Here is a 25089-nt window from a genome sequence, read left to right on the forward strand (position 1 = left end):
GAGGCAGCTGCCCTGCCTGGGCCAGGTCTGTGCCTGCTGCTCCCTGGGAGCTGTTATCCCAGGATAATGCTGAGGAAAAGCCAGGGGCAGCTAAACACCCCCCCAGGTGACACACAGCCAGTGTGGCACAGCCAGGCTCTCATGGCACGAGGTAAGGCATTTATTTGCTGCCTCTCCAGCAGGGAGAGGGCTCAGAGTCCACTTTGGAAGGAACTTTGGTGGGGTGAGCTGGAAAAGAGAACGATGGAGATGCTGATGGGAGCCCAGCCTTCTCCTGCCACCCTGTGCCTTCCTGGGATGGTGTGGCTTCATCCCCAGCCTGGGGCTGGAGAGGGAGATAAGAGCTGTGGATGCATTCAGCTTGCTCCAGGTCCCCAGGCACTCTGCTAGAGTTCGTTCTTGCAGGAACCTGGGAAGATTGGGGAAAAAAAAATAAATTCAGCAAGATAAATTCAGTCATTAGCCTGGCTTTGGTTGGTGTCTTTCCCAGGCAGAATGAGACTGGCCTGAACCTCTGGGAATGTCACCCACACTTGCTGCTGGTTGTTCTTTTGGCAAACAACCCCAGGCTGGCTTCATGCCCCCACCCTCACGAGTGTCACTGTCACCTCCCTGGCATGTCACAGTCCTCGCCTGGGTGCTGTGCACAATGTCCCCAAATCCAGTGACAGTAACAGTCTGTGCTGATCAGGGGCCAAAAATGTTATGGCTTACAGAGCTCTGACCTGGTGCCTCTGCTGGTGGTTTAAAGAAGAGAAAATGGGTTTTTTGGTCATTGCACACATCCCACTGAGCAGTAAACTGGGGAGTGCAGTTGCAGGGTAGCATTCGTTTGGGAATGCTCCACCAGGCACGGAACAGGGATGGCTGAGTAACTCCATGGGATGCCCTGTGAGCTCCAGAGCTTGCTGGAGTATGACAGGACACCTTTGTGTCCTACGGGAGCCATGAAAACAGACAAAAACAGGTTTTGCTTGCTGAGACAGACTTGGCAGGAATTAATTTCGAGACTTTGGAGTCATCCCTTGGAATGAATCCATGTTACCTTGTGATACTGCTCACATTCCTCTGTGCTGTCACTAATAATATGTGCAGAGCACTACTAGAAAACCCAGCCTGCTGGAACACTCAGTGGTTCTGGTAATTACCCCTTTCTGAGATGGTTTTTAAGTGTCTATTTGCAGCTACTTTGTCTTCAGACAAGTTCTTTGGATTCTTTTTCTCTCTCAGCCATTACTGCAAGCACTGAACTGGGACTGAATATGCCCTGAACCAGTTTCTCCTGAGTCTTTCCAGGACTCAGCAAGCTGCTGTTGCACACCCCAGCCATGCCTAGTTTCTGGAATTATTTAATGGGAAAATGAGCTGCAAAGAGCTGCCTATCAAAATAATAGAGTTCAGATGGTTGTGTTCTGCTTGGAGTCCAGGTGAGCACCATGGGGACCCGAGGGGATGCTGTCCCTCTGCGTGGTGGGGACACCAGGCAGGACCCCCCATCTCCAGCCATTTCACACACGACAGCTCTCACTGGGGTCCCTTCCTCAGTTTGCTACTTCAGAGACCCTCTCTGGTGCCCTTACTGGTCTGTAAACTTCCAAAAGAAATGCCTGAAACTTCCCAGGCTCATAAATCTGCCAACTTCTGCACGCTCCCTAAACCTCCCTGATTGACTTTTTGGACTGTTAATTTCCTAAGAGTTGGGGGTTCTTTCCTAAGGACCGAGTCACCAGGAAGGGACAGCAGTTGTGAGGTGCTGCCAGCCACAGGTGCCCCACTGCTCCCAGTGCCTCCCTCAGCCATGTTTCCATGTGCCAATCCTACAACTTTTGGCTGCTACAAGGGCAGTCAGATGGTAGAAACAGCAAACAGCTTTGAAATGAAGCTAATGGGCTGTTTGTGTTCATCCTTTATTAATTACAGGCTGCTGAGCTTGAGGCAGATCCAGATTAACAGTGGCATATGTGTTACTGATCTCGCTGGCCCACATCTGCTGCCCGTGGCCGGCGTGGCTGGAGGGAGATCCTCCCCCTCTGCTTTTTCCAGGCACTTACAGGTCTCCAGCCGCTCCTCCAGGAACGAGATCTGCTCGCTCAGGGAGTCGATCCTGTCCAGCTGCTGGAGGGAGTGGGACAGGCGGCTGATGGGGTCTGCACCGACATCCTCTGGCGGCATCAGGTTGTGGAAGGGGGCCAGCACCAGCTGGAGCTTCTGCAGGGAGAAGGGGAGCTGTGAGTTCGTCCCCCCACCCCGGCCAGCAGGACCACCCGGGGGGATGCAGAACCCATCACGGAGGGCTCAAGGGGCTGTGGTTGTGTTCAAAGGGCTGGAAAAGCTGTGGCGTGGGCGCTGCGGGGAGCACAGCTGGGATTGCTGCTGGGATGTTAAAAATAGAGCCGGGGAGGAGGGAAACCCTGGCTGCAAACAGCCCCGGCTGGGAGCTGGCCGAGCAGGAACAGGGCAGGGGGATGTGCTGCAACTCACCTGCTCCAGTGCTTCCACTCTGCTCCTCAGATCCTTCATTTCTTCCTTCATTTCACTGGAGGGACCTGAAAAAGTGACCGAGGGAATGGCAGTGAGTAAAAGCCCACTGCCAAGGTGAGGTGGAAGCTGCTGGGGAGAAAGACATGGCTGCAGGGCTCTGGCCAAGCCCTGCTGCTTTCCACCCCCAGGGTCTGCCCCGCTGGGATCATCCCCCAGAGCATCAGCTGGACCTGCTGGCACCTAGTCCAGGCTGCTCCTGCTGCTGCAGCACCTGCAACAAAGTGGGGAGGCTTTCAGGCAGTGGGGCGATGCTTAAAGGACAAGAGATCTGGTGGCTCCTGGCCTTTTGTGCCCGTGTCGCCACGAAACACCCAGCTCTGCCCTGTGCTGCGGTGGGCACAGGGGATTGTCCCTCCCTCAGGGGTACAGGCAGGTGGGGCACGTGCAGGCCGTCCCAGATGTTTGCTGGCGATGCCCGTGCTGGCCACAGCGCATTATTACTCACGGTACGAGTTTGAAGTGTCACAGCGCGTACCAAAAGTAATAATGGGCCGTCACCAGCGGCGCCCGCCGCTCCTCGTGGCTCCGGACCTGCCCTGTGGGAACGAGCACGATGAGGGAGAGAACAGACACATCCCAGACACCTCCAGCCACAGCCAGGCCCTGTCGGCCTCACAGAGGGATTTGTGCTCAGGGGAAGTTGTTGAAGCGCTCCTGGGTCAGCGAGAATAAAGCTGAGGGGCTCTGGCTGCTGTCCCCTCTCCCATCTCCTGCCATGCTGAGTGTTCCCTCAGCTCTCACTGCAGGCCCCCAGCAGCTGGGGCTCAATGTGGGGACAGGATACCTGCTTGGCTGGAGGTGTCTGTCCCGGGCGCTGGCACCAGGGGCTGGCAGCCCTTGTCATCGGCAGCCAGGCTGAAGCCGTCCCGGCAGGCGCAGCGGAAGCTCCCGGCTGTGTTGATGCAGAGCTGGCTGCACCCGTGGCTCTGGCTGGCACATTCATCCACGTCTGGAACACAGGAACAGCCCAGTGAGGAGGGGACAGGGTGAGGGACACGGGTGGCTGAGGCACAGGGGGGCTGCAATGGAACCCCAGGGAGGGCCCCCCGAGTGAGCTGGCGTTTGGCCAGGGCACAGCTCTGGGTGTCTCAGCACCACCAGCGCCTGGGACAGCCCAGGATAAACCTGGGCTAAGCTAGAGGGGGTCTGGCCTCCTCCCCTCCTCATGCTTCCCCCACAACACAGCCAGAAGGAGAAGCTGTGGTCAGAAATGTCCCAGCTCTGGCCAGGCGGGCGCAGGCAGCGCTCGGCTCTCATCCCGGATTCACGGCCGGGGTTTTGGTTCCAGCCAGCTGTGGCGAGGAGCTATCAGCCTTTCAAGTGTGTACAGAACCCAGTAACCTCTCCTCACACGGGGGAGTTATTAAAGCTGTTCCCACAAAGCAGAAAGAGCTGAAGCTCTTCCCACGCCCGGGCAAATCTGTTTTAGGCAGTGGGAAAATCCTTTCCCTCAGAGCTGGAGCTGTCAGCGATGGGCTCAGCCCTGCCTGGCCCAGCATGGGTCAATGCCACACGCTCCTCCTGTGCTTTACAGGAGGCTGGAAAGCTGGGAAAAGCTGGGAAATGCCGTGGCAGGGGTTTGCAGCACTGGTGTGCACCACACCGCCTGATTTCTCCATGCTGTGAGGAGTACTGGGGATGTTCCTGTGCTGGAGAGGAGCCTGGACACCACCAGGCTTCTCCTCCACCCCCAGATATTTTTAGTCTCTGCAGTAAAAGGGCATTTTAGTTTACAGCAAGAGTTTACAAAGCCTGGGAGGGATGATCACAAACACACAATCCCAGGCCGGCCCCAAAAGGGCTCTGTGCTGCAGAGAGGCTCACAGCTCTGCTCACTCTGACCCAGCACAGAGCAGCGGGCAGAGAAAATGGGGGTGCCAGAGCTGCACAGGAGGGAGCACTGAGGCAGCCAGAGGGAGGCCAGACCTCCCCTGGCAGCCACACTTCCCATCCCTTCCTGGAGCAAGTGTCATGTGTGTGCAGAGGGACAGAATCAGATGTGGCCAAGACCTGATAAGGGATAAGGTCTCACGAGGTCCCTGTCCCCCCCGAGGGCTTGCTGTGGGGCAAAGGACACCCAGAGCCCCATGGCAGCTGGCATGCTCCCAGCAGCAGCAGCAGGGCAGGTATGACACAGGCAGCAGGGACAGGGGGACACGGCCGGTACCTGTCTGGCAGGCTCGCCCCGTCCAGCCGGGGGGGCAGGAGCATCTCCCGGGGAAGGAGCAGCTCCCTCCGTTCTGGCACGGCTCCCAGCACACAGCTGTGAGAGGAACACCAGCACAGCATCACCCAGCTGCTCCGGGGGTCCCCAGCTCCCTCCCTCCCCCCTGGAGGTGTGCACACCCCAAAACACACCGGCACCACACAGCAGGGTTGAGCTGCCCAGAAGGAACAGGGCTCAGGATGGGTGGGAGGAAGAGGAGCTGGAAAGAAGCTGAGGGGTCTGCAGGCAGCAAAGATGGGAAGGAGGAGGGCAGCAGGCAGCAGCAGCCCCTGTGCCACGCTCTGAGCTCACTGGGGACAGGCTGGCTGCTGCTGTGGTTTGTATTTGTTGCCTCCCGAAAGCTTTTCTCATCCATTTCTGCTGATTTAGATGGGAAGGAATTGTTTAATTTATCCTCGGGTAACTATAAAGGTAATAAGTGCTCCCAAAGGGAAAAGGCCCAAGAGGCAGCAGAGAAACGCTGGGAATTAATCAGATATTGAACCACATTTGGCTGCGATGCTGAAAATTTAATTCAGGGAGAATCCACCGACAGGCAGAGGGTTGGTAAATGAGAGATGTGGTCCAGGGACACGAGGGGTCTGGGGACGGGCAGTGGCACCGGGGTGACCCAGCAGCTCCTTACCTCTGTTACAGCCCAGCGTGTGGCCGTTTGCTCTGCTCCATCCAGGACAGCACGAGGCCACGGGCTGGGGCAGCTGCCTGTACCTCTGCCTGTAGGCAACCCTGTAGATGGTCCTGCGAGGCAAGGCGGGGCTGAGCGGGGGACCCCAAACCCCTGTCCTGCTCCCAGGGGCTGGGATCCCCATCCCTGCGGGTGGAGCAGGATCTGCTGCCCGTGGCGCAGGCAGGTGAGCTCACCTGTAGGTGCTGCAGAGGCGGTGGCCCTGGCAGGTGGTGAGGTAGGGCTGGTACACGGGCTGCACGTGGGACTCGGCGTGGGCGCTCGGCGGCCCCGCGGCTGAGCACACCCTGCGCCTGGGCACGGAGAGCTCGGTCAGTCCTGCGGCCGGGACACGGCCTGAGCTCCCCTCTCTGCTCTGGGCTGGTGGACAGCAGAGGCTGGTGGCCCCAGTGACCTGGGAAGCCACTTCAAGCTGTTTGGGGTCAGTGACACAGCTCTGAGCTCTGTGAGCGGCGCGGGCGCTTCCTGTCCCCCATCCCGAGGGAGCGCTTGGGACCCGGCTTTAGGGATGATTTACTCATTGCATTCATTGTCTCCCTTCCCTTAAAATCACTAACTTTCTGGGCGGATTTTTCCTTTCTGAGACTTTTGGATTCCTGAAACAGATGCCCCTGTGGTCACCAAGAAATTAATGATTTCACAGGAAGGGTCAGGCTCACCGCAAAAAAAAACAGAGGCTGGATAAAAGGCACTCCCCAGCCTTCCTAAGATAAGTGTTATCCAGGCAAAAACTTTCCCAAGGTTAACAGCCAAAGTGGTCTTGGTTAAACATCCTTTTTTCAACAATTTCCAGCCCAAGCAGGTCAGTCCCACTGAGGAACCCATCTACTTGTCTCAGCCTCCCAGTTCAATTAGAAACTAAAATAAAAAAGCCTGGGAATTAGCATGGACATCAGATGGTTTCCATTAACTCCAGAAAACTCCTCTCAGCCTCATGATTAATGTTATAGAAGATGTAATTTTTAAATGGCAATTGTTTGCTTTGTAGAATTCAGAACAAAGTTTTAGCTGCAGCCTGTGCGTGTGAGCAAGGAATTCAGCTGTGGTTTCAGTCCTGGACAGAATGTGAAAGGTTTGACACTGGAGGAGCATTTCAGTGTAAAAACAAACTTTGTACAAAATGTGAGCTGTGTCTGGGGGAGGGTTTTGAGCTCCAGCTCCTCTCGGCTGGGGAAGAAACTGGGGCACTGAGCTTCCTCAGACCCAGCAGGAGCTGAGCTGTGCTGGGAGCCAGGGAGTTCTCCCAGACCCATTTCCCAGAAAGGGAAGGGGAATTGCTGGAGCTGCCACTGCTGGGCTGGCAGGAGCATGGCCCCCAGCAGCATCCTGGGGGGCACAAAGCCCAGCCCAGGGCTTTCCACACCTGTGTCCCTGGGTGTCCATCAGAGCTGGGAGCTGCAGCCTCCTCTGACGGGAGCTGCATCCTTCAGTGACAGCTTGTTCAGCTTGATTTGTGTGCCAGCAGGATTTCACACATATTTTCATGAAGGATGTGCTTGAAAGAGACTGTAATAATTCCTGAACAGCTCAGGGCCTGATGAGCTTTTGACTCTCCTGGACAAAAAGCCCCGAGTGTCTTTGTGTCCCTGCATGGAGTTAAACATTTCCTCTGAGAGATGTTTTAGCTCCAGTGAGAAAGCAAACAACCAGCAACAGGCTGCTGAGCCCTAGGAGAGCTTTTTCCACCTCCTCACCAGCCCGGAGAGCCACACAGGGCTGTTCCCCCCAGAGAGGATGTGCCTCACCCTGATGGGTGGAGAACACACCTGAGAGCTGCGGACAAAACAGGCCCTTACCCTGCCTGGGCAAAGCCCTCCGTGCTGGTGGTGCTGAGGATGAGGAGGAGTCCCCAGAGGAGGCAGCTGAGGCTCCACATGTCCTGTCCCTCCTGCAGCACGGGGTCCTGCTCTTCCGTGGGATGTGCTGGCTCCTACTGCATGGCTCGTCCTTCAGCGGGGATCCCTGCAAGCAGGAGGGCAGCACTGTGAGTGGGAGGGCATTTCAGGAGGAAATTCGGAATGGAAAGAGAGACTGGGCACTGGAATGGTCTAAATCTGAACGGAAAGAGAGTTTGGGCACTGGAATGGTCTGCCCAGGGAGGCAGTGGAGTCACCACCACCCCTGGATGCGTTTAGAAAATGACTGCACGTGGCACTCAGAGCCATGGTGTAGTTGATAAGGAGGTGTTAGGTCAAAGGACTTGATCTCAAAGGTCTTTTCCAGCCAAGCTCATTCTGTGATTCTGTCCCTGCCCAGCTGGTGACACCCGGCAGAGCCGTGGGGACAAACCTGGCAAGGTGGGAGCTGCTCCAGGCACAAACTCACCTTGCCCCGCTCATCTCATCACTGTGCACAACACTAATCCTTGATTTACCCCGGGAGATGCCTGGAGATGCTCTCAGGGCACCAGGGGCTGTGCAGCTGTGTGTTGAGGGCCAGGGAAGGGATGTGTTTTGCCTCCAACTCGCTGCCAGTTCCAGGGGGCAAAACAATGGCCTGTCATTTCTTAATGCACACAGCATTGTAAAGCTGTGTTTTCCCACCACATTAAACACTGAAATCTGATCTTCTTCTCTTTAAAACACAAATTCGTGACAGAGAAAAGTGCTGCAAGGGCCTTATGTACCATCTGCAGAGTCGGCTCTGCACAAACCCAGAGGTTTTGATTTTCTAGCAGAGGACAAATATGAAACAAGGCTGAAGAGGGTCAGTAACAATATCCAGTTGAAACAATATCTCCTTTAAACAAACCACTTGGCCTCCGGATGGCAGCAGCTGAAGGAGGAAGAAATAAAGAAACCCACCTTAAATATGCACCAATTAAAGAGAGAATCTTCTGATTAAACTTTCTGAAAGGGGAGAATGCACAACAAGAAACCTCCTTCTGAGGCTGCAGACATGGTGATCTGCAAATCAGCTTTCTAAAATCCCCACATGCTGTGGGGCAGGATTGGACTGGAAAATTGCAGTTTGATCCCCAAACTCCACTGGGAAATCCCAGCTCTGGGACAGGTTGTTACAAATAACCACGGCAAATCTGCAGACCTGCAGGTCCCCAAGCCCTTCTCCAAGGCTCTCAGCATCGTCCTTTCCTTGGTGCAGGAGAAGAATCTGAGGCAGGGAGAAATGCAGATTCACATCTGGAGAGAGACCAGCCTGGTGCCTTCCTGCCCCTTAATATCAAATGTCAAATATCAAATATCCCAGCAGCCCAGGCAAGCCCAGCCCTGAGGATGGAAGCTTTAAATCCTGCAGTCCTCCATTCTTCTTCAAACACTGCAATTAGTTTCATTTCCTAATGAAGAATTTATGGTACCTGCACCATCAGAAAAGCAAATCTCACTTGTCCTGCAGGAAAGTTTGGGTTTTTTTAAATAGTGAAGGAGCTTTCCCTGTCCCCAGTCCTCCTGGAGACATTCCAAGGACACTGGTGCATGCACACACACAGCTCCCCTTTGCTCCATCAGCCAGCTTTTCCCAGGGCTACGCTGGGACACAAAACCTCTCCACAATGCCAGATCCTGAAGTCTGGAAGTCAAACTCTGCCAACCATCTCCATCCTCCCACAGGATTCCCGTGGCTGCCATGGGAATGGCAGGGATGGCAGGAAACACAGGGCACGAGCCTAAAATACAGAGTTTGTTTTTTCACTTTGAACTGGAGCAGCGCTGCCCTACCTCAAGGATCCCACTGGGCCATAAAATTATGGTTGCTTCCTACCAGAAAAAGCTGTAAAAGTAGAAAATATTATAGTCTAGACTTGTCTTTTTTATGGGTTTACAAAAATCCACCTCTCTAAAGCTGCTGAAGATCCTCCAGCCTGTCGCCACCATCTATCCCACGCTTTTTTAGAGCACAGAACTTAAGGAAGAAAAAAATTATGCTCAAAAAAGTAAATACTTCTTTTGTCTCTGCCCTTTAAGCCTCTCAAATGAAGAGGTGAAGCCCTGAGGTCTGACAAGTGAAATTATGTCTTAGGGGTCAGCAAATTCTCGTTGGCTGACCACGTGCTCCTGCGAGTCTGGGGGTCCCTGTCCCACCAGCCAGAACTGTTCCCAAAACTCTCCTAAATTCCCAAAATTCTGCTCTTGCCTCACCTGCCACAGAGACCGAGGGGACACACAACCCAGGGCGCAGGTGAGCAGCACTTTCTGCAGCTCTGCCCGCGGAACCACGACCAGAACTCCAGCTGAGGGCAGCAGGAGGAATCGCGCTCTGGCTGCGGAGGGATGAGAGAATCCAGCCCCTGGCGAGGATGCGATGGATCTCCCGGGACCAGAAGCTGCGCTTTTCCAGACAGCCCGGCCTGGTTCTGCAGGTGATCCCGCGGCTCCAGCCCTGCCCGGCGCTCTCCCAGGCAAACCCCGCCGGAGAGGGACAGGGGCAGCCGCAGGGCATGGACTGTCCCCCGCAGACACCTCCAGCCGCTCCCCCGCGGGATGGAGCGGGACACGGCCATGGTGACACCGCCAAGGGGGCTGTGGCACTGTCCGGCGGGGCACGGGGACACGGGGGCTGCGGGGACAGCGTCACCATGCAGGGAGCCCGTACCGCCGGGGGCTGCGGATGGCCCGGGGGGCTGCAGGTTCTGCAGAGACCCGGTACCGCGGGGGCTGCGGGTGTCACGGGGGATTTTAGGGACACGGGTGTCCTCGGGGGGCTGTAGGGACACGGGTGTCCCGGGGAGCTGTAGGGACACGGATGTCCTCGGGGGCCTGTAGGACACGGGTGTCCCGGGAGCTGTAGGGACACGGGTGTCCGGGGAGCTGTAGGGACACGGGTGTCCTCGGGGGCCTGTAGGACACGGGTGTCCCGGGAGCTGTAGGGACACGGGTGTCCCCAGGGGGCTGTAGGGACACGGGTGTCCCCAGGGGGCTGTAGGGACACGGGTGTCCCGGGGGGAGGCGGGGACGCGGATGTCCCGGGGATGCTCCCGCGGCCGCAGCAGCCCGAGCCCCGAGCCCTCCCGCCGGCCCAGGATCCCCGGCCGCTCCCCGCGCTGCGGTACCGAGCCCGCTCCGCCGGCACCCCCGTCCCCCGCCCGTCCCCGCCGGGGATGCGGCCGTGCCGAGCCCCCCCGGCCGTGCCGAGCCCCGGGCGGCGCCCGCCGGGACTCACCGGTGCCGGTGGCGGAGCCGCGGAGTCGCCGCCGCGCCGCGGCCCCCCGCGCATTTCCTCCCCCGGCCCGAGCCGGTCCCTCCGCCCCGGCCCAATGAGCTCCCGGCGGGGAGGAAAGCGGAGCCTCCCGGCCGGGGGGAAGCGCCGGGGCCCGGGGATCTCCGCCTGCCCCCGCCCCGCCGGCCGCCACCTGCCCCCGGCTCCCCGGGACGCGGCAGCAGCGCCGGGAGTCATGGGGGGACAGGGCAGGACCCCCAGACACCCCGCCCGGGGTGAGCGGACACGCTGCTGTGGCGTCCCGAATGTTGTCGCTGATGGGGACAGGACTGCGGGGACCCCTGGCCCGGGGGGATGCGGAGCCGTACCTGTAAGCCCAGGGCGGGAGGAGCCCCCGGCCCCGCAGGCTGGCCCCCCGTGCCCCACGCTGCGGGGACACGCGGCCCCTGAGCCCCCCAACGGCCCAGCCGGGCTGGGTGGGCAGGGGATTAACAGCGAGAGATCGCGGCTCAGCCCCGGCCCCCCAGACTCCCCGGGGGATGGTCCATCACCCGTGCTGGGGTCAGGGCAAATTGAATTTTCTTTACTAAAAATGACTGTCCTGGTCCGCACCAAAAAAGAGGATTTTAAGGGGAGGCATCGGGTTAGAGACCTGCTCCAGACCCTCCCGCCGTGCTCCTAATCCCCCTGAGCTCATCCCGAAGTCCTGCAGGAGCCGGTGATGAGCCGCCAGGTTTCCAGCAAATCATAAAGGATGCTTAGGGAACTCCTTGGAAGCCCCCCAGCTGCAGAGGGACTCTCCAGGGTGACACCCAGGGCTCAGCCCCGGCTGCCCAACACCTGCCCCGGGACAGCCCCAGCCCAGCTGCCTACAGGCTTCTCCTCTTAAATGCCCAGTTATTTATCAGAGCGGCTCGCTTTGTGCCAAATTGCCACTTGTTTTGTCTACATTTTTGTCTGGAAAATTAGAGCACAGAGGGTTATTGTTTCTCAGATGACTTAGGCACCTGCCCATGCACAGAACCATTCTTAAAGATAGCAGGGATCTGATGTGCAAATGAATGGCAGGATACAGCCCCCCGGGAATATTTGTTCCCATTAAGCCCTGTAAAGTTTTTTGAAAGCATGTAAGCATTTAAAGGAAATATTTACCAGTTCAACAATAATGGCTCCAAGAGAACAACTGAGATCACTGGCCCATCCCCTCTGCTTCCTCAGGGATACGCTGGGGCTGCTGATGGAACTGGAGCTGCCTCGGGCCGTGCTGCACCCTCTGGGGAAGCTGATGGGTGCTTGGGGATCTCCATGTGAAAGGAGCTTTGGGGAATCCTCTCTGGAAGCGCTGGTGGAGATGGAGATCCCTCCCAGCAGCAGGGAAAGGTTTGCTGGTGCTGGTAGAAGTGCAGCTCCGTGTTGTAAAGCATCTCACACGGGTTTGTTCACCCTCTGGAGCCATCCTACCTCTGGGGAATGATTTCAGCTCCCTTAATTTCATCAGCACGGGCAACTTCTCCCAAGAGCCTTGGAAGCACGGTAATTATCTTCTTATGAGAGAGCGTTATTGTTTTTTTCTGGTGTACGGGGGAATTGAACAGAGCCTGAATTATTGTCTAATAATTGCAAAATGCACGTGGAAGCCAGAGCTTCTCTGTGTGGCCATACTGAAAACACAGGATCTCATGTTGCAGCTGAGACAACTCACCTCACCCACGGTGCTCCATCAGGTGTTCTGGGCAGGGATCCTTTGCTTATGGAGCATCTTGGTTTCTTTCTGTGAGGACAGAAAAAGCCCAGTGTCACACTCCCCTCGTCAGGCAGGCAGAGAGCAGTGACCCAGCCCTCACCCAGCACGGACCTGCTGTTCCCTGGACACTCCCAAAGAGCCCTGCAGGGTGGTGGCCACAGAGCCCCTGTGGCACTGAGCTCACGCCGCTGGTGTGCCAGAGAGGCACAGACACTGTCACACCCGTGGCAGGGCACGAGGAAATCCATCCCCATCCCACAGAGGGGGTTTAGGAGCAGCCCAGAGCCCTGATCCTCCCTCACCTTGCTGTGATCCCAGTGGGAATCCAGGCAGAGCCACGGTGCCTTTGCACCTTTTAGGGCTGAGCAGGCCGGGGGACGAGCAGGGGCTGATGAGCAGAAGGGATTTGCTGAGCGGGAACTATCCCCTCCAGCAGCTTTGCCAGTGCTCAAGGCTGGGATTTTCCGAGGACCCAGGAGGACAGGAGTGCGCCTGGCACACTCTCCCAGGGGTGTCCCAGCTCAGCTCCCTGATTTGTGATCCCATCTGCCGCTCCCCAGCACGCTGTTTTACCATTACACTCTATTTTACCATTTACCCTCTTTTAAGGACAAGCATCCCTCACTGCCCAGGAAACCTCTGCATGAATCCCTGGGATTCCAAGTGCAAATTTGATGGTGAGGAGAAGGATGGACTCATCCTTCAGCTCCTCACAGGACACCACCACACAGCACAGGACCAAGCACGCTCCTTCCAGGGACCCCTCTGGAGCCTTCTCACCCCAGGCAGCCACTCCCAAAGCACACCGAGCATTTTAAAATTCTGCAAGTATTTTAACTGCAGAAAGTTTCCTTTCCAGTTCCATTTATTGGGTCAAATCTTTGCTCAAGCAAGTGCCCGTGTCAGCTGCTAAAGAGCTGCACGCAGCCCACTGAAAGAGCATTTAATCCTCCGCTCTCAGGGAAGGTTCTGTGTCTTCTGTGCTAATATTCATTATGCTGGGAGGGAAATCCCCCAGGACAAGGCCTGGCAAAGTTCCCTTGGAAGCAGAGGAGTTATGCCAGTTCAGAGTGGGGGAAGATCAGATCTGCTGGCACGGTTAATGTCAGTGTGATGAGCTCCTGACAAAGGCAGCAGGGGATTTTGGCTCCTGCCTGCATGGCCGCCCAAATTCAAAGTCCTCCCTTGCCCCATGTTTTACATTTTTCCCCCACAGCTTTCTCCCTTGCACACCAGAAGTGTACTCCCACGACATCTAATATTAATGCTTGTCTCCAGGCCAGCAAAGAAATGTTTCTGCCCAGCCTCCCTCTTGGATTCGAGAACATCAAAACCTCCTTGTCTCCCACTGGTTTTACCACCAGCGTGAGCTGGGAGGGACAGCGAGTGCTGGCCCTGAGCAGAGCTCAGGCTGAGCACCAGGCTGGATGTGCAGGTGACATGTTCACCCACCTCCCAATTTCCTACAGCCTGCAAAGCCCACTGCACCTGCCCGGGCATCCAGCATCCCCCTGAGAGCATCCGTGGGGGATTGAGGGCATCCGTGGGGGACTGAGGGCATCCGTGGGGGATTGAGGGCATCCGTGGGGGACTGAGGGCATCCGTGGGGGACTGAGGGCTCTCCCTGTTTGGTAGGAAAGTTGGAGGCTGGCAGGTATCTGGGGCGTGAAGAAGGAAGGATTAACAGCAGAGAATTAAAGTCCCACATGGGGAACCTGCTCTTTAGAGAGGAGCACTTCCAGCCCCTCACAGAAAATGGGACGTGCCCAGGCACACGAGCTGTCCCCAGCCTGGAGTGACAGATGGATGGGGACACGGGCAGGACAGTGACACACATAGAGATGCAAAACCTTTCAGCCCCCACAAGCCGTGGCTGGCCCCATACCTGCAGGGCACAATGGGCTCCCACTGGTCTCCACGGGGGGCTGGCACAGAGCTGCAGGCACTTGCTAAAGCAAAAGGGAATTTTTTGGTGCTTCTCAAAAATAGAAAAAAGGAGGAATGGCTTTTGCTGTTCTAGGACAAATTCTTCTGCCCAGGGCTTCACGAGGCTGTTTGTAAACTTTGCACTCTGGTTGAAGCTTTGGAGCAGCCCCTGCTCTGCAGAGCTCTGTGAGGAAAATGACCTCTCACTATTCTACCGTGGCCCATATTGTTCTCAGCTGCGTCAGCTGCACTCCAGCTATCTCAGTGGAAATCTAGGAGTCCACTGATGGCAGTGGGATAAAACCAGGTCAAACCAAGAAAAGGACTTGACCCATAACTCTCACTCTCGTCACCAGCGGCTCAGGACTCTGCATGTTAAAACTGAGCCCTGAGCCCCACAAAGTGATTTTTTTTGGCCTGAGTAAGGATTCACAAGCATTAGTTGTCTCAGGACCAGTGTGTTATAACTTAAGGTGCCCATGGGGACAACCAGCAGCTGAGCTGGAGCTGTGCAAAAACAAATGCAGGAACAGGGCACTCTCCCATAGCCAGCTTTATTCTCCCTCACATGCACACTTGAATTTTTATTTACATTTAGAGGAGCAGCAATGGCTGCAGTGTAAAAGCTGGGAAATGATTCACCCCACCCAAGAATAAACTGAATTTTGCGGCTGTCTAAAATTTCCCTGGCAAAACCTGGCAGTGGTGTCCTGCCCCACTTCCCCAGTGAATCAGCACGTGGGAACTGTGGTGGGATAGCTGGGAGCTGCAGGATGGCTCAGCCCCTTCGCCATCCCAGGGAACAGCTCAGCAGAGAGCCTTTCCCACAAGAAATTCTTGCTCTGATTATCTTTCTCTTCCAGGGGAAAGTTTCCAGCTGCAGGAACCTGCCCTAGGCAGGACAGGGATCCCGGAGCTCACTTTGGGACAGAGGAGAGAACAGTTCTGATCCCCCCTTCTGTTTGCAGAGACATTTTTGTTTCCCTGCCTGGTGTGGGACCTCTCTCCCGGTGTTTCTCCCAGCCCTCCTGCTGCTGCTGCTGGGACAGTGGGGCGGGCTCGTTTACCCCGATTTGCTGCAGTTTGTAAATCTGCCTCCCCATCTGCAGCAGCAGAGCCTGGGAAAGGCTCGAACGAGCCTCCGGACCGGATTCAATTTCTCGTCCTTACCTCCAGGGAAGCTCGGGGGAGCTGCTGGTGGAACGGCAGAGAGGGGGAGTAGCTCCATCGGCACATCCCAGGGAAGGGCAGTGAGAATCTGCCGGGGCAGATCCGTGTTTCCCACTGCTGCCCAGAGGTGAGGTGGATTTTTGAGGACGCTCCAGCTCCAGCCACAACGGCCTTCCACAGCCTCCCAAGCACGGCCAGACCTTCCCAATCCAGCTTGAAATTAATTGAATCACTGGCAAAGGCTTGTTGTTTCTCTCTGCGTTTGAGTCTCTGCTCGGGGAGTTGGTTCCATGAATGTTGGACCCTGGGGGAAAATGTGCTAGGTTATTTCTACCAAGAGCCCTTCACTGGCGTGGTTCTGCTCCGTATTCCTGCACAGCCAGGCAGTGCCTGGGTATCCCAGCTGCTCCTTTATCCCAAAATACCCTGGGTGCCTCACTGGAAGCCTCCTGCCTGCACTGTGCAATGTCACAGGTGAGGACAGCAGGACCCACAGGTGGCTGCAGACAGCATGAAAACCACCCAGCTCCGTGCTCATACATCTGGGAGGCTCTGCTGAGCTCCCAGTCACACCCAGCGGGATCCAGGCTCGGCTGTTAGCCAGGACAAGCCTTGGTGGGAGAGCCAGGACAGTCCTGCCCACATCCCTGTCCTGCCCCACATCCCACCCGGGCCTGGGGTGAGCTCAGCAGCACTCAGAGGAGAGCAGAGGGCAGGGAGCAGCGCGGGGAGGATGGACAGCCTGGGGATGCACCAGAGGTATCCAGAGAGCCGGCAGAGGGAAAAGGGAGGGAGTTACAGAAAGAAAAGAGATTAGCCAAGAATTTCCAGCTATCTCACGGGAATTTGTGCAAGGGTTTGCAGCCTCTACATGCACAGGAGGTAAAATTTATCCACTGGCTTCCCCTCCCCGTGAAAACAGCCTGGATGCCAGTGGGGTGACTTAAAAACAGCAGTGCTGGAGGCTGTGCTCAGAGCAAAGCCGTGCTCAGCACGTGGCTGCCAGCAGATCCAGCCTGGCCGGGAGCAGGTGGAGGCTGCCTCACACACCCGTGTGCTCCAAGGGATGCTTTGCACACCTGCTCACTCCGTGCTGGCTGTTCAACCATCCCCAAGGCTCCCAGCACCACGAGCAGGGCCAAAACCCACGCAGAGCTCACAAGGACACACTCATCCCATCCCACCCCAATCCCATCCCATCCCATCCCAATCCCATCCCATCCCATCCCACCCCAATCCCATCCCATCCCATCCCACCCCATCCCACCCCATCCCTCCATCCCCGCTGGGGCTCTGTGGTACCTTGGGTGCCCCCCTGTCCCCCGCTGTGCTCCCTGGTGGCTCTTGGTGGCCATCCCTGCCCGGCCACCCCGGGTGCAGCGGCCCCGTCCCGGTGTCCCCGGTGTCCCCGGTGTCCCCGGCATGGCCGGCTGCTGGCTGTGCACAGGCAGGAGGTGGCTGCCGAGGTGGAAGGGCGGCTTTTTATGCTTTTCTTCCTGTATAAATCAGGCCGGGGATGGACAATCCCAGACAGGACTTCCTGTGTGTGTTGTGAGCTGATAACGGCGCCGCGAGGAGAACAAACACGGCCGCCCCGAGGGGGAGAGGGGCACGGGGCGGGACCCCCACGCCGAGCCCACCACGGAGAGGAGGCAGCCACGAGTCCCTGGGGACACGGGGAGGGACAGGGCTGCTGGCCCAGGCTGCTCCTGAGCCTCACACCAGCCCTGAGATGGGTGGGACCCATCCTAGTGGGACCCATCCCACCCCACTGGGGCACATTTTGGCAGCTCCCACTCCCATTCCCCCTCAGAGGGGGACTCTGGGGACCCCCACAGCGCCAGGGACCCGTGCCAAGCATGGCAGGGTTGGTGGGCACCTCCTCAAGAGGGGACCGTGTCAATGTCGATCGCCATTGGAGCACCTTCTGTGGTATTTGTGACCCCCTGAAATTTGGGATACAAGGCTGTGCTCAGGTTGTTGTCACCCTGTCACACTGCCTGGGTTGGGAAAGAGAGAGGTGTGTGGTTTGGGCCACCAAACCTGCAGGACGTCACCTGACAGAGGCGTTCTCTTCAGGGCCAGGCAGCAGAGAAGTGTGGAAACAGCCGCCCCGATGCCCTCATTTTCAAGCCCATTCGTGTGCAAAACTGAGTGTATCCCAAATTTAATCTGTGACCTCAGTCCTGGGCAGCCAAAGGAGCAACAATACAGTTCATCACAGGATTTGGGAACTTCCATCCAGACTAAAACCAGAGGCGTTTTGGAGCATGAGGGCTGTGGCAATTATTTCTCTAATCTCCAGACCCCCACAGCAGCCTGTGGGCTCTGCTCCTGTCCCAGCAGAGCGCCTGGCATGGATTTAGGGCCAGCCACGTGCCACCTGGTGTCCCCTGCGTCCCCAGCTCGTGCCGGCAGCTCCCGCGCAGGCTCACGGGGAGCACGGAGTTACTCCCACCCTGATTCAGCAGAACAGAGCTCTGGGCGAATCCCCTGGGAGCTGCAAAATATTCCTGTGTTTATTTATATAAATGCATGGCTAAAGAAAGCCCCCTCTTGTTTTCCTTGGCAGAAAGGGTTTCAGGGCTGCCCATCACCCTCCCAGCTCCAGGTGATTGTGTGCCCCGTGTGTGAGGGCTCCCGGGGTGCAGCGTTCCCAGCTGAGGGAATCTTTGGGAGCACAGCTGTCCCCGAGGAAAAAAATGAGTGCCTGGGTGTTCACATTACCTGCAGGGAGGCTCAATCTCCTTCTTTTCCTCCCAGTGATGGGTTTTAAGCATCAGCTCCCCATGGAAAGGCTCTGGGGTCACGTGGATGGCTTGTGCCACCTGTGGGATGAGGGATCTCAGATCCAGGGCTGAGAGCTCTCCCCACCATCAGCGCACACCCAGGCTCAGCCCTGCAATGCTGAACACCTCCAGAGCTCTCCCGAAAACTCTACACCCAAATTTTACCATCTGCAAGCAGCCCTGCCTGGCGCTGTGCCATCCGTGCTGGGATGAGTGCGGGTCACAGGGCACCACGGGGACACCACCGCCCACCCCCCTGAGCCCACACAGACTGCAGGAGTGAAACGGGACGCGTGGAGAACCCTTCCTGCTTACCCAGGCTTCGGAGCCACAAGCAGTGGCTGCTGCAGTCAGCAGGGGCCACATGAGTGGAGGGGATCCAATCTGAGACTGGGACACTCCACCTTGTCCTCCCAGGGAATTCGGGGCTGGGGGAAAACCTGGGAGGCAGCCAAGGCTCAGTTATGGTGGGAGGGAGCCTGGGGGGGTTGGTGCCACGTACCTGGCCATGCCAGCTGTGCACCTCCCATTGCTCCCAAGGCCTCCTGCTGGCATCTCCAGTGCCCTGGCATCTCCAGCCCACCCCAGGGTGACCTCCTGTGTCGCCCACAGGGGCAGGGGGTAGCGGGACCCCCCAGAGCGGAACAGCCACTCTCCTTGTGCAGGTCTCTCATTCCTCCTGGAAGTCTCCCCTTCTGCAATAAAGACGTTTTCCAAAGCCTCTGACACCCACAAGGCCTCCTCTCCAAGTAGCTGCTCGTTAACACCACAAGCTAATTGCTAGCCAGTTGTTAATTAGATATTTGACATCACATTGCACAAGGAGTTGGTCCTGACCCCATTTTCCAGCAGGGGGTACAGGCGTGGGGGCTTCAGCAGTGTCGTGGCACAGCTCTGGTGGGACAGAGAGGGCAGGTCCTGTAGGACCAGGGTGGGCAGAGTGACCCACAGAACTTTTGGGGGGCTCCACCTGCCCTCTGAGGGCTCAGCCGCCCTTCTGTCCTGACAGACAGCTCAAGGGAAGCCTGGTAAGAGAAGAGTGAGGGAGACGGGGAGCGGAGATTTAATAGTGTGAGAGTCTTGAATAGCAGCAGAGGCTGGGGGTGAAACTGCCCTGCCCTGCAGGACTGGGAGCCCAGGCCGGGGCCGTGGCCGTGCCCTGCTGCTGCTGTGGCTGCAGGGAGCACAGAGGGGCGAGCCCAGAGCCCCCCGGGCCCAGCCAGCGTGGTGAAGGGCTCTGTAATCTGCCTTGGTGGGGGATCACAGAATCACAGAATCACAGAATCACAGAATATCCAGGCTGGAAGAGACCTTTAAGATCATCGAGTCCAACCCATGTTCCAGCACCTCAACCAGATCATGGCACCCAGTGCCACATCCAGGCTTTTTAAAAACACATCCAGGGATGGTGACTCCACCACCTCCCTGGGCAGATGATTCCAGTATTTGCCCACTCTTTCTGTGAAAAACTTCCTCCTCAATTCCAGCCTGGATCTCCCTTGGCGCAGCCTGAGATGAGGCGTCAGGGCTGTCCTGGGGGAGCAGCTTGTGTCCCTCACGGACACTGCCCAGGCTGCAGAGAGCATCCAGGCTCTGGGAGCACAGCTGAGCAAGGCCCTGTCTTGGAGGAAGCTGTGTGTGTGATGGAAAGGCTCAGGGGATGGATCAGCTCTGCCCTGCAGGGGTGCAGTGTCTGCTGGCCTGAGCACGTCCCCTCAGCCTGTCAGACTGCAGGGAGCCTCCCCTTGCAAATCCCGGTGGAGAAAAATCATCACAGACCAAAAAAAGGTACCTGGGCTGGGAATCCTGCCCAAATTCCCCCCAAATTCCCTGGGGTATGAGGCAGTGTGGTCCTTGCACACCCCTGGTGCTGCCTTGGAGCCAGCTCCCACCACCACAGAAAGATGGGGAAATGTTTGCCACTGCAGAAATTGCACTCTGTTAATCCAGCTGCCCCTGTCTTACGGCAGAAACACCCCTGTGGATGCATTAACAATAATTAATGTATTCTTGCTGTTGTTTGACAACGGAGTCCAAACCCCAAATGCAGAGCCTTGCTTTCAGCAAAGATGAAAAACAACATTTTGAATTCTCTGCCAAAAGTAACACAAATTATGGATCAGATAAGGATTCCCAGAGACCTGCCATCGATTTCATGGGATCCCAGACTGATTTGGGTTGGAAAGGAATTTAAATCTCATCCCATTCCGACCCTGCCATGGGCAGGGACACCTTCCCCTATCCCAGGCTGCTCCAAGCCCCATCCAACCTGGCCTTGGACTCTTCCAGGGATCCAGGGTCAGCCACAGCTGCTCTGGGCACCCTCACAGGGAAAAATTTCTTCCTAATATCTAATAAAAATCTACATTCTTTCAGTTTAAAGCTATGCCTCCTCATCCTATCCCTCCATGTCCTTGGAAAAGTGACTTCTGGGCTATTCCATCCCCAGCAGAGTCCTGAAGGCTGAGCCCTCCTCTTCCTCTTCCCTGCCTGCAGCCAACCATCTCTTTCCCAGCAACTCTCGCTGGTCACTGTAGATGACAAAAATCGACATTTTAAACCTTCCCAGCCGCAGAACAAAACACCTGCAGCTGATTAAAAAGTTTTCCACCTCGAAAAAAAATTCCTGTGCGTGGGAAAAATGCACTCCAAGGGCTGGTTCTGATCTGGTTGTGTGGGACAAAGCCCAGGAGAAGACCTGAAGAATGGACAGGACGTTTCACTAATGGTGTGGCACAGGAATGATCCAGCCAAACAACCCCCAGCCGAACAGAGCTCCGCAGCCTTTTTATAAAATTAATAAGGAGTGTAAGAGATAAGTGTCTCCCATTAGTGGATTTAGTACCTTGGCTTGAAAGTCCTACCCAGGAAACTTCCATGGCTTTTCTGCTGACTTCGCTGGATTTCAGAGCGCAAGAGAGAAGTGGAATTCAGCCTAAGAGTCAGACAGTGAATGCAGAAGTCAGGACTTGGGAAAAAGATTAAAAAAAAAAAAAAAAAAAAAAGAGCTGTTGATGTTTCTCCTCTCTGACACGTCGCAGTCTGTCAAAATGGCCACTGCCTTTATTTTGTTTAATCACTTATCTCCATGGAGGGAAGAGGAAATTCCCAAGAACGCGCGGTCGTTAAAAATATTAGCCAGGGCCTGGTGATTATTTTTGGTAGCTAAAAACTTCCTGGCTGAGGGGTCTGGGTTTGCATTGGACTCGAGTAAATGTTTTAGGATAACTTTCATAAATACCCATTATGCTCAAACCAGTGGGCAGTTTACAATTCAGCTGGGAAGGGCGGGGACATGTTTCTCTTTCTTTTGTTCTGCCTGGCCGCATGCTAAAGTGCATAGATCCACACTGAATTAGCATTTAGCTATTTTCTTGTATCCTTAAATAAAGGACCAGTTCACACAGTCAGAAATCTCTGTTTCCTTTCGGGCAGGAAAAAGGAAGTGAATGCGAGGGGCAGATTTGGAGTTTGCTTGCAAGAACAATTGAACTCCCATCCAGAGGGGAAGGGGATCTGCGTCAAGAGGAATTCACTTTTTTTTCTCTCTCTTTTTTATTTCCCCCCCCCCCCCCCCCACCTCTGGAAGGGAAGAGAAAAATGACCTTTAGTTTAAAAGCCTGAAAGAATAAAGGTCTGAGCCTTCAAGCTGCCTGCACAAATATAGTCATGAAGGGTTTTTTCCTGAGCAAAGCTCCCGGGGCCCGTCCTGCCGCGACTGCGACACGGCTCCGGCTGCTCCCCTCTTCTTATCCCAGGTGAAGGGCGTCTCCCAGACCTGTCAGCAGCTCCTGCCCACCAGGGACAGGCCCTGGGTGTTTCTGAATAATATCTGCCATTTTTCTCCCTCTCCCTCCCCAGTGCTGCCCATGCTGGTGGGGCGGATGGGTCCTGGTGGATGGAATTGAGAGGATCCCCTTGCCTTGCTCACCCAAAATCTTATTTATAGATGTGTGTGCAAGCAGGCAGGGCATTGATTCAAACTGTGTATGTGGGAGCACCTCACACTGCCCCCATTTTGGTCCTTTTACTGTACACCACAAACCCCTTCCCAGCTTCTCTGGGCAGGGGGTGTGCACTGAGCTTTGAGGGGCTTGAGTGCCAAACCCTTTTCCGTGTGTTCCCATCTCCAAGGTCTCCCCCAAACCATTTCAGTCCTCGGCACTACTCTCCATTTAGGCCTTAAAGCCAGATTTCCAGGACAAGCTTCTGAGGAAGGCCCAGAGCTGGAGAGCACAGAGGTTGAACCTTGTTAGGGTGCCTGAGCATCTCCAAGGGCATTAAGGATGAAGGTGAGCACCACAGGCCGGGGTGCCCCATGGTTCCCAGCTCTTGCCAGAGCAATCCTGGCAAAAGAGGGACTCATCACCCTTCCCTCCTCTCCACACACCACCAGACCTGCTCCAAACCCCGGCTCAGACCTGCCTGAGGGGTTTCTGCCCCAGAGCAGAGCCAGCCCAGCAGCTCCTGCATCCTGCCGAGCATCCCTTCCCCAGGCCTGCTGCCCTGCAGGTAATCCCCGGAGCCCGAGGGAGCACAGGGGATCCAGCTCCACTCTGGCTTCCCACACACTCACAGCAGCTCCTCGGAGCAGTTTTCCTCCCATCCAAGGAAAATATTTGCTGGGAGTGTGGAGCTGTGGCTGGGCAGTGTCAGCAGCAAGTGTCAGCGAGCGCCGGCAGGAGAGGAACCCGTCAGGCAAAATGGCCAAATCCCTCCCGGGAGGAGCTGCTCTGTGACCACTGCAGCAAGGATGGACGTGCCTGATGGTTCCATGGATCGTTTTGTGCTCTCTCCTTGCCCCTCTCCTGGTTTTAGCTCAGCCCAGGGGTCCGGGGAGCTGGTGACCCTTCTGACAGCACATCACAGACACCTCCCAGCTGAGCTGGGCTGAAATCACCTCTCAGTGCTAAAGCTCTGGCTCTCCAAGTATATTCTGGCAGGTTTCCACTTTTCTCCTCAGGGTTGTCCATCCTCAGCGAGTGCAGCTGCAGGGATGCCCCCAGCAGCACTCGGAGGCACAAACCAGAGCCAACAGAGACCCAGAGGGACAAACACAGCCGGCCCCAAAGCAGCCAGGCATCGCCTCTGCCAAGGTCAGATGTCTGCAGAGCCTGGCACCAGGCAAAGGTGCATCTGGGAATGCTGGGATGACTCAGTCCGTGAGGAAATGGTGTCACCTCCAGCCCCGTGCAGCAGTCCCACTCCCTTACTCTGTTTCCAGCTCCACACACAGTTTTACCCTTTACTACCAAAACTTCCTGACCAAACCCCCCCAGCTGAAGCTTGAGTGAGGTTTCAGGTCCTGCTTACGGGTCTGGTACATCGAGGGAGCCCAGCTGGGAGCTCATCCCCACACCCAGCCCGGGATGGGAACAGAGCAGCAGTGGGAGAAAGGCAGGATCCCACAGAACACGTGGGAATCTGCCAGCCCCAAGGATTTCTGACCTTATTCCTGTTCCTCCTGAGCTCCCAGCGTGCAGGGGCTGCACCTCCTGCCTTGGTGCATAAAGGTAATTCATTAACCTGCAGGAATGAGGAGCCTCAACTTTCCCCCAGTCCCTGTGACAGCAGCAGCTCCCCGTGCTGCTGCCAGGCTGGGGACAGTCCCCCGCGGTGGGGACAGGCTCCTGGGGCATGCCAGCCAGGCAGGACATGTGCCCCCAGCTCCTCAGGAATGCACCCTCCCAGCAGGAGCTGCAGAGCTGCAGTGGAAGGCACCGAGGCCAGGAGAGCCCAGCCGGGGGCGAGGGGCTGGCAGCAGGAGGGGTTTTGTTCCCCCCAGGGCAAGGTTGGGTTTAGCAGGGCAGCAGCACCAGGTTTGGGATTCCAGGGGGCTGCAGCGGGACCAGGCAGGTTCTCCCCAAGGTAGGGCAGATTGTGACAGGGTTCTGAGCGCTTGTGCAAGGCCAGGGACAGTGGCAGAGCTGGAACTGTGACCCCACAGCAGCTGCAGGGCTGCCAAGTCCCCTGTGGGGCTGGAATAAGCTCATTGCCTCCCCAGCCCTTGATTTACCCACCAGAAGCAGCAGAACCAGTCCCAAAGGAGGCTGGGCAGACATTGGGATTACTGCCCCCAATGTCACCCGAGCACCCCAACAAAGAGGATTAACCTTTCTAAAAGGAACACTGGCATGACCTAACTTTAACTTACAGCAAAAGAACACTTTCCTTCTGCTCCTGGAGGACCCCCAGGGCTCAGGGCTGTTGCTGGAGGCTGTGCCAGCCCAGGGGGAGCCTTCAGCTGTTTAATTCATAGAAATGCAGAGCAGCCCTGGAGCTGGCAGCAGCCCAGAGAGGGTCTGTGCTCCGAGGAAACGGGCAGGGCAGCCCAGGGCCAGTGTCCCAGCAGGAGAGATAACATCTGGATCAGCCACAGATGGAGCCAGGCCAGTGTCCCAGCAGGAGAGATAACATCTGGATCAGCCACAGATGGAGCCAGGCCAGTGTCCCAGCAGGAGAGATAACATCTGGATCAGCCACAGATGGAGCCAGGCCAGTGTCCCAGCAGGAGAGATAACATCTGGATCAGCCAGAGACAGAGCCATTGGAGCAGGACCCCGTCACGTGCCCTGCTCCTCCTGCTGCACACATGAACAGTCCAGGTCGGATCATCTTATTTTCCATAAACACGCCAGGTTTTTAATCCTGGATTTGCAGGACAGCGCTGCTGGGACGGTGCTTTGAGCTCAAGTGTCAGCCTTAAACCCGGGCTTTGCTGAGATTAGCCCCAGGTACAAAGCCAGCAGCACTCAGCAGGTTCTGTTTGAGCACAGAAATTGGCTGGATCAGGATTCCTGTGGCATACAGTGAGCGAAATCACTGGCCTGTTACTTCTGAATTCCTTTTCTTTCCTTTTCTTCTTTGCTCTGTTTTGATTTTTGATTTCTTT

General features: G+C 56.5%; 1 protein-coding gene across 2 annotated transcripts; it reads right to left on the reverse strand.

Annotated features, from left to right (window-relative positions):
- Positions 1-137: 137 nt before the first annotated feature.
- On the reverse strand, positions 138-18578 carry EGFL7 (EGF like domain multiple 7). 2 transcript variants are annotated; one of them, XM_038156354.1, is made up of 11 exons: positions 16711-16876; positions 15409-15712; positions 12271-12339; positions 7250-7415; positions 5630-5746; positions 5394-5506; positions 4709-4804; positions 3326-3490; positions 2482-2546; positions 2052-2208; positions 138-409 (listed from the first exon to the last, which is right to left on the reverse strand). In XM_038156354.1, the coding sequence occupies exons 4-11, from the start codon at positions 7327-7329 to the stop codon at positions 387-389; spliced, it is 816 nt and encodes a 271-aa protein (XP_038012282.1). In that variant the 5' UTR covers positions 7330-7415; positions 12271-12339; positions 15409-15712; positions 16711-16876; the 3' UTR covers positions 138-386. The 2 variants fall into 2 exon arrangements, with proteins under 2 accessions (XP_038012282.1, XP_038012283.1); XM_038156355.1 differs by lacking the exons at positions 138-409; positions 2052-2208; positions 2482-2546; ... (2 more) ...; positions 5394-5506; positions 5630-5746 and adding exons at positions 18136-18236; positions 18513-18578 and having other exon boundaries at positions 7336-7415; positions 16711-16904.
- Between the last annotated feature and the right edge of the window lie 6511 nt (positions 18579-25089).

Source organism: Motacilla alba, chromosome 17 (genome assembly GCF_015832195.1).
Source record: "Motacilla alba alba isolate MOTALB_02 chromosome 17, Motacilla_alba_V1.0_pri, whole genome shotgun sequence".
Taxonomy (NCBI): Eukaryota; Metazoa; Chordata; class Aves; order Passeriformes; family Motacillidae; genus Motacilla; species Motacilla alba.

What these genes read in the sequence shown, in the direction of transcription:
- EGFL7 (XM_038156354.1), bottom strand. Translation starts at nt 7,329, where the DNA reads ATGTGGAGCCTCAGCTGCCTCCTCTGGGGACTCCTCCTCATCCTCAGC. An exon ending in CACGCTGGGCTGTAACAGAG is followed by an intron (nt 4,805 to 5,393) that starts GTAAGGAGCTGC and finishes TTCCTCTCACAG; the next exon opens with CTGTGTGCTGGGAGCCGTGC. An exon ending in GGGGCGAGCCTGCCAGACAG is followed by an intron (nt 3,491 to 4,708) that starts GTACCGGCCGTG and finishes CCTGTGTTCCAG; the next exon opens with ACGTGGATGAATGTGCCAGC.